The sequence below is a fragment of the Bactrocera tryoni genome, chromosome 1 (assembly GCF_016617805.1).
Source record: "Bactrocera tryoni isolate S06 chromosome 1, CSIRO_BtryS06_freeze2, whole genome shotgun sequence".
Taxonomy (NCBI): domain Eukaryota; kingdom Metazoa; phylum Arthropoda; class Insecta; order Diptera; family Tephritidae; genus Bactrocera; species Bactrocera tryoni.
Window position 1 is genome coordinate 85,803,210 of NC_052499.1, and position 8,594 is coordinate 85,811,803.

The 8,594-nt window shown below is 33.6% G+C and overlaps 1 protein-coding gene across 8 annotated transcripts in view; it reads left to right on the top strand.

Moving 5' to 3' along the window:
* The window catches only part of LOC120774457 (dorsal-ventral patterning tolloid-like protein 1), a 114,615-nt gene extending 106,560 nt beyond the window's left edge, over positions 1-8,055 (top strand). For 3 of the 8 annotated variants that reach the window (XM_040104113.1, XM_040104153.1, XM_040104161.1), the window contains 2 exons: positions 5,014-5,193; positions 6,691-8,055. In XM_040104113.1, the coding sequence (XP_039960047.1) occupies positions 5,014-5,193; positions 6,691-7,001 (491 nt within the window). In that variant the 3' untranslated portion in view covers positions 7,002-8,055. Of the gene's footprint in view, positions 1-914; positions 1,306-5,013; positions 5,194-5,287; positions 5,363-6,690 lie in introns of those variants that run through there. The other 5 variants (XR_005705249.1, XR_005705251.1, XR_005705250.1 and 2 more) reach the window with 5 other exon arrangements.
* The last annotated feature ends 539 nt before the right edge of the window (positions 8,056-8,594 follow it).

Sequence of the window (8,594 nt, forward strand, 5' to 3'; positions counted from 1 at the left end):
GGCTTGAATAAAAAACAGCAAAAAAATTGTAACATAAACAACTTTAACTCCGCCAAAAAAAGAAGCACAACGTAATTGCTTATGTGTTAGAAGTGTTGTTCTTTTGGCCTGCTGCTATAGCTTTATTCGATTCGCTACTCTCTAAACTTTAGCGGTTAAAAATTTACTTCCAGGCAAAGTAAAATTCTTACTGAAATACGTGAAGTCGTCTATATACAAGATATGAGTACAAAAAGTCTCAAAAGCTAAGTTACTCTCATTTCAGTCAATCATAGAAAAAACATCCTCTAAAAGATTAATTCTTAATTATAGATATATGTAAGTAGGGTGGAATATTTGTACTGTTGGCAATACAAATTCCATTTTAGTTGATAAGCTCCTTTAAATAGATCATTTAGCTGGTGAAATACTAAGGTTAAGTTAGGTTAGATGGCACATGAACTGATATATGTAGTCCTTTGTGAAGCCATAGAAAGGCCTGTGTTCGAAATCAAAGTGAATGAATTAGTGAAGGCAGTTGAGAAAGCGTAGTATTTTGTTTTAAATTTGTCTTCCTTGCTAACTCACATATACTTATTTACGAGTATGTATGTGTATTGTGAAAACTCATAATAAATTTAATCGAATTTTATCACTAAAAATCAAACTTTCTTCAAGATTTATTCACAAAACTATTGTTTCTATTCTTTTTCCCCATTTTCTCTTCTACTTGCTCATGCTGGTCTTCTACAAACTCATCCATTGTATAATTCCTTTTCATTCTCATCTTTGTGTCTTTCTATTTCAATTTTCAAATTCAAACAAAATAAAAAATATTTGCAATTGTTTGTTGTGTGCTACTTGCTTCTTCCTCTTCCTCTTTTTATTAACTTTTCTTTCTCTCTTTAACGCCTTCCGCATACTCGTACGCCCAGGCGACGGAAATACACCTCTGGTGCCATCATTAATACAACTTATTGGTTTAGCAATTGGCGTGGCGCGATTTTTACAATTTTAAATGCGCACTTTTAAGTGTCAAATCAAAAATTTTAAAGAAACAAAACAAAATCTGAAGTATACGATTACTTGCGTTGTTCTCAACAATACAAAAAGAAAGTATAAATTGTCGATTCGCAATGATTTTTCGAACTTGTTGAAATTGCTAAATCAACTCAAGCGAAACATGATCCTTTTAAAACTACACTTACGGCTGATGAGGCGCGCCCAAAGCCACTTTAAGTTTACCGTTTGAAATTGTTGCAATTACAAAACTCTAAACTAAAACATTTTTCGCATACAAATAAGTCATCTTTGATTCAGAAACACGTGAGTCTTTTCAAATACTAACAACTATACAACAAATCTTTACTCTTAACTCTTTTTGCTACATAGTTTTATAACATGCTTACACACCAATTTCTGTAACCAGTACTATGGCTATTATTCATATACATACACTCTATGTACATACAAACATGTTGACATAAACTTGTTAGTACTCGCTAGTAAATGGCACGCTGTAGACCACCCCATACAACCCATGCCACCCATACAGCCCTCACTCATCGTACACTCGTGCATCCACACAAACATTGAAGAATCTTTGAAATCATACTCGATCCTCTCACATTTTGCAACGCTTTGTAATTGTGCGTAAGATGACGCCAAAAAAAAGCTTAAACCAAACAAACTTTGAATTGCATAAAGAATTGAGGGCCGTTTTCTCAATATCCATTTAGCAGCCATCCGTCAGTTAAGTTATGGTAAAAAAAAACTTCTTTTCCGAAAGAAGGAGTCTTGTTTGAGTTAACCAGAACTTAACTGACAAATTGAGACCTTGAGAAAATGTCCCTTAGTGTTTTAGAATAGTAATACCATATTGTTTAAATTGCCTACCTAATTGTTGTTTTCTTTATTGAAGTAGTTTTCGAAAACACCCATAAAAAATGCTTTAAATGACCGACAACATACTTGAAATTTATTCAAAAAAACTTTCTTTTAATTTTGTCTCGTTATTTTAAAGGCACCTTTCTATGACCTCAGCACGGTTTCCGCTAATTTTGATTTTAATTATTTGTGGTCCACAAATAGTATGCTTCAACTCATCTTACGCTACTGTTTTTAGAGATTGTAGAATTTGTGTCCACAATTTCAGCAAATGGCTAAAACTTCTCACGATAATAAGACTTTTACGGATCGTTATAGGGTCTACGCTTTAAAAATCAAATAATACTTAAATAAAAATAATACATATTTCCAACGACCATTAGGTGTTTATTTGTACACTATTTCATTAAAAGTTCCCATAAATATATAAGTTGCAGCAAAACAAAACAGGATATTAACTCTTTTATTTTATTAGAATTCCTATGAATACCAAAAAATTAAAAACTTAATTGAGCAATACTTCAGTTACCATCTCATCAATTATAACCCAGACTAACAAAATATTCGAAATAGATTCCCTTTGAGCTAATGCAAGAATGCCAACGATTATTTTAATGTTAATCTTTATATTCAAACTTCAACTTATTTTTTTATATTTATAATTAACTTTAATGAACTAAATATCTACCATTTCGGTGGACCACTTTTTGCCATTTTTCCGCTAGAGACATTATGCCATCAGTGTAAAAGCTTTCTGGTTTCTCGGCGAAAAACTAGGACAAGTAATTTTCACAGGCTTTTCTTGAAGCCAACTTTACTCTATTAAGAGAATTCTTCATTGACCGAAAGAAATGGTAGTCAGATGGTGCAAGGTCATGGCTATATGGTAGATGCATCAAAACTTCCCAGCTAAGCTCTCCCTGTTTTTGCCGAGTCATCAAAGGTGTGTGTGGTCTAGCGTTGTCCTGATGGGAGACGAAGCCCTTTCGGTTGATCAGTTCTGGCCTTTCTTTTCGATTGCTTGCATCTCAACAGTTGTTGACAGTAAAATGTAGAATCAATCGTTCGACGAGGCCGGAGCAGCTCGCAGTGGAAGATTCAGATGAAAAGCTCAGCATAATCTTTCGTGGCGTCAATTTGGCTTTGCGACCATTTGTTGAGCTTCACCACGCTTGGACCATGATCGAAAAACGCATATTATTGTCGTATTTCAACCACTTTTTGTCTCCTGTTACAATTCGCTTCAGAAATGGTTCGATTTTATTTCGTTTCAGCAAAGAATCGCAGATGTTAATTGGTCCATTAAATTATTTCACAGATAACTCATGTGGTACCCAAACATCGAGCTTCTTTTTGTAGCCAGTCTTTTGACTTTTTTAAGTGGTTCAAAACCGTTTGATGATGAATGTTAAGTTCTTTATCGATATCATGGCAGCTTATGCGAAGGTCCTGGCCAATTTTTTTCCAAAATTTCATCGACTTCTTCAAATACATGAACTGATATAGCATCGTTTCCGTAAACTTTACAAATCTCATTGGTGGCTTGCGTAGCATTCTTCCCTTTATTATACAAAAATTTCAAAATATAGCGATTTTTTTCATTATTTTCACTAATTTTTGAACAGCTGTACCTTTTATCAACTTGCCCGAATTTAATTTTAAATGAAGCTTAAAACCTCACCTTTCCAACACTATATAGTATGACAAATGGGATTGGTATTGACAAATACTCAATATATACACTGGGTATAAGCCTCGGCTGTGTCGGTGCCGTCAGTTAATGACCTTCAATGGCAAGTTCACCGAAGCGCATTTTTCAGTTTCGACAATAGAAAATAGACACATATAGCCAAAGCTCACGATTTTGGTGCCTGAGCCATGACTCAATCAAAAGGCCAACGAAAATCACCTTGATTTTTCACCAACTTTCACGTGTTTTTTTTATTTCAGCTTATTTTTGAAGCGCCATTCCAGTTTCGTTGTAATATTAACGTTTCGTCACCGGTAATGAGTGTTATGCCCACAGTTACGTGTTCAAGCATCTCTTCGACCTCTGCGCGGAAAGCAAAAGATTTAAGCCATTATCATAATTTATTGTTTTTTGCACTTTTTCGATGTTGAGGTTTTTAAGAGAGGTAGATGGACGACTCCCATGGGGGAAGTTTTCGTTAACTTCGACTTTCTGCTACTCAAATAGTTGCAATCGTGATAAACCAGATCTCCTGAACATATCTTCAACAAAATTACAATCTAAAATTGTTTAAAGTTTTTTCTATGAAAAATTTGAAAGACAAACTTTGTGAAAAAAATATTTATAAATTTCTGTAAAATTTCATAAGATGTTATTTTTGTTTTTATTTAACAAAGAAAACTTAATAAAAAGTTTAAATTATTAAATTTTAAAAATTTAATAAAAAAAAACTTACTAACAACCGGAACCTGACACCCAAATCTACTGTTTGATACAAAGATAGTGAATCCTTTAGATAATAATTGTCTGTGTTTTTTTCACTTTATTATTCTATGTTTTTGCACACGTTTGTAATCGCCATTTCAAAACACTTTCGACACAAAAAATCGCATGTATTCGGTTATAGTCGTTCTTTCAGTTTCAAGTAAGAGAAGAAGTATGTATGTATGTATTCTCGAGCCACAAATAATTGCACAGCACGCACATAACTCATCGAGAAATTTAATTACTCTTTTGCCGACGTATTCATTACATAATGATTCCATCTATTCGTTAAAGATTTTCGAAAAAGATTCCCACTTGACACTTACCATTTGCCATTTTTATCGATAAAACATTGAAACTCTATCTAAATACAATACTAATCAACAAATTTAATTTTAGAACTTATAAAATCAAAATAAATGCAAGTACATGCACATCTAAGTATGTATGTAATTATCTCTATTTAATTAAACACAAACAACCCTAAATATGAGTTATTAAAAATACCAATATTTATTGAATATAATTAAGAAGTATTTCATAGCAATTTATGGCAGTTCACTAATAAGTTAAAATCTTCTTACTTTGTCTTTTCTGTAAACAAAAATCGCGTGCAACGAAATCTTTGACCAAACCGTTTGGACTTTCGCCGTTGTTTTGGTGTGTTTCTGCATGATATGCGCGCCAAAAAGGTACCACACAAGCGCCCGAGGAGGATCACGGCGTTCTAATTATAATAACACTAATCGTCGTCTCGTTCCTAATCTGTCTCCTATGCACACTCTGTCACTCCAAAAGAAAACGTAGAGCGCATGTGCGCCAACTGGGCCTGCATCGCAATGCGCACTACGATTCACAAACCAGCGCAACTGGTAAGTTCGACTCATGCACGTGCTGCGAATGATATCTTACTTGATGTTGTACTTAATTTCAAAACGGTTAATTTTGTTGTATTTGTATTTTCAGTTTTTAAAAAATTTTAGTCAATCTACACATCTTATTTTCACATATTCTTGGTTATGAATTTTGTCACATTAACAGGTAATGTCCAAAACTTAAAACATCCTTTGAGATTTCGCCCGTCAAGTTATAATGTGTTTTTGAAATAAGGGTTAATAATAATAAGATATAGTAAGTTTGCAACAAAGCTTGTAACACCCAGAAGGAATCTTCCGAGATCATATGACTCGATTTAAGCGTCTGTCTTTCCGCAGTCTGCCGCTTCTGTATATGCTCGAGTTAGTCTCTGAGTTTTTAAGATATCGATCTGAAATTTATATACGACTTTTAGTCCTCTAGATGCAGCCCATTTGCAGAAATTATTTTGGACCACTATATTGGGTAATCGAAAAAGTCTTTTCGCATTTTTAATCAAACTTCAACTTAGTTTTTTATATTTATACTAATTAATAAATAAACAAATATGTACCATTTTGGTCGACCGCTTTTTGCCATTTTTCCGCTAGAGACATTATTCCATCAGTGTAAATCGAAATTTCGAAATTTCCAGAACGAAAGCGAGCGAACCATTGTTGTGCTACATGAAATGATACAGCAAATTTCATTGGTGGCTTGCGTGGCATTCTTCCCTTTTTTATACAAAAATTTAAAAATATAGGGAATTTCTTCATTGTTTTCACTCATTTTTGAACAGCTGTAACTCTTTTTCAACTTCCCCGAATTTAATCTTCTTTTTGGTTAAATGAAGCTTGAAATCTCACCTTTATAACACTATATGGTATAACACAATGTGCAGCAACGACATCTCTTGACAGAATACGAAAAGACTTTTTCGACTTCCAATATTATATAGCTGTCACATAAACGCAATGTTTTGACAGGACCAAACCGATCAAAATCAAGATAAAGATCTTTTTATACTATTTCACGCTAAAATAAATGAACCAGTGAAGAATATGATAGCTTCGATGCAGTCCAAATTAAATTTTTTGCATTTTTCTTTTTAATTTCCGACATACATATATGTGCACTTAAAGCCATTTATTTTTCGACTCTAATTTAAACTTGGCAACTTTCTATCAATTTCTTATATATAAAGCAATTCACCCTCTCTATTCAATAAAATAATAAATAATAATAAATAAATAAAAGCACTAAAAGCTAAGAATTTAGTATGATGTTTCCCCATCAAGTTTGTGTCTTAAGTCTTTTGATTGCGCCAATAAAATAACCCCTTACCTACGGTAGCTTTATCAACAACAAAGAAGTCATCACTTTTCGTACAATGAATACTTATTCTCTTTGCCAGTTAAATATTATTTAATTCATTTTCTGCTAACCCTCTTATATCGCACATTTAATAAACATATATAAATGTTATATCTCTCCGCTCCGCACAATCGCGACAGGTTTGAGTTCCAGCCGACGGCATTTGCAAGGCGGTGCGAGCATATCGGGTAGTCTGCATGGCATCAATAGCGGTTCATTGATGATACCACCAGCGCCCCTGCCACCCACCAGCGTACCACCACCGCCGCACATCTGCATTGCAGGCGTCGACGGCCTCAGCGCGGGCATACTAATAAACGACGACGACGGCCTGGACGATGACGACGAAATCGATCTGGACAATGTGCAGCATGAGATATTCATTAACGACGTACGATTCGACGATGAGGAGAACCACTTGGAGCAAATGCATCATTTGGAAAGCGTTTAACAATTGGCGAAGGTTTTGGGCGGCAGTAGAGGCGTTATCCCATTGTTGCAACAATATGCGGCATTTTATAGGAATTTACAAGCATAGGAACAGATTTAATTTACAATAATAAGCATTAATGAATAATAGCGAAAACATTAGTAATAATAGTTGTACGAGTACATCATTAAGTCAGGTTTTTAATAACAGAATAAATCAATAAAATCTAATTCCCAGCAATTAATATGAAGTTTGAAGCAATTAACAACAAAAAGTTACAAGAAATAATATGAAAGAAAGAAAGTGCAGCAATTGTGTTGAAAACGCCAATGGTTCGGAGAAGTCAATGTTAGTGAGGACTGAAGCAATCTGTCAGAAAGTATGAAAACGAGAGTCACTAAGAGAAGAGACGCAGAGTTTTCCTCTTTAAATATTAAGGGAATATAAGACGCGAAAAACGATTGGGTTTAGACTGGGTTTGACGGTATTTTACTGACTTTTTTTATTTTTGAGAAAAAAAATCGTATAAAAATAATATATACATACATATTTGTGTCCACGCGACATTTGGAAGATCACCTAAAACAACTTGTTGTAAAATAATTTCCATAAATTTAATATTTAATAGTTAACAGTACTGCGAATGGTAGGAAGCGAGATAGCATTTTGAAAAAGCTTTTTATTGTGAAAAGTAGTGAACTTAAGGCGAAATTGAAACGAGAGAAAAATCTAAAATGAAATAAATTGAAAACTAATGGTAAAAAAACAACCAAAACAAAAAGAACAAATCATAAAAAGGCTCATTAGAGATAATTAAAGAATAAGTTATATATAAAACAGCATAAAATAGTAAACGAAAATAAAACGGTAAATCTCATTCAAAGTGAATTCATGGCGAAAAACAAAATATTGTTGATTTTTATATTTGATACGATTTAGAAGCATTATACATTTATTATTCGTAAGACCGCAGCCACATTGACCGGTAAACAACAATAACAGCAACGCATATACTACGTGTTTCAATTCTGTTAACGACAAACACACGCACCCATAATAAGTACGAAAGTTGAGACCAAAAACAGCACACAATTGACTCAAAAAATCACACATTCTATCTCTTTTCACTCATTCTATATCTTTTTCAACACTCATTCCCTCATCAAGCCGCTCGAGACACTTTCACGCAAACACAAAGTACGCGTACGCGAAGAATGAAGCAGCATGCCACATCAATAATAATGATTCTAAAATGTGCTCAATACGTTAGTAAATATACAATAAAAACAATACGTACGAGTCTTATTGCGAGTAAATAAACAAAATAAATAAATAAATAGCATACATATTTAAGTACATACATACATACATACATACATACAAATTTGATAGTAAAATGCCATAAAAACAAACATAAAAAGCGTAACAAACGTCAAACGCTCATACATAATACCTTTTTGATGGCAATATTGCGTATTTATTACGGTAAAAAACTACGAATGTGACCACAAACCGACAACAGACGAGTTGCTGCTCAGCCGTCGTGCTACTACACTGAATAATAATAATAATCAATTAGTGACTATCAAAACTGCATCTTCCAAAATAAGTAAT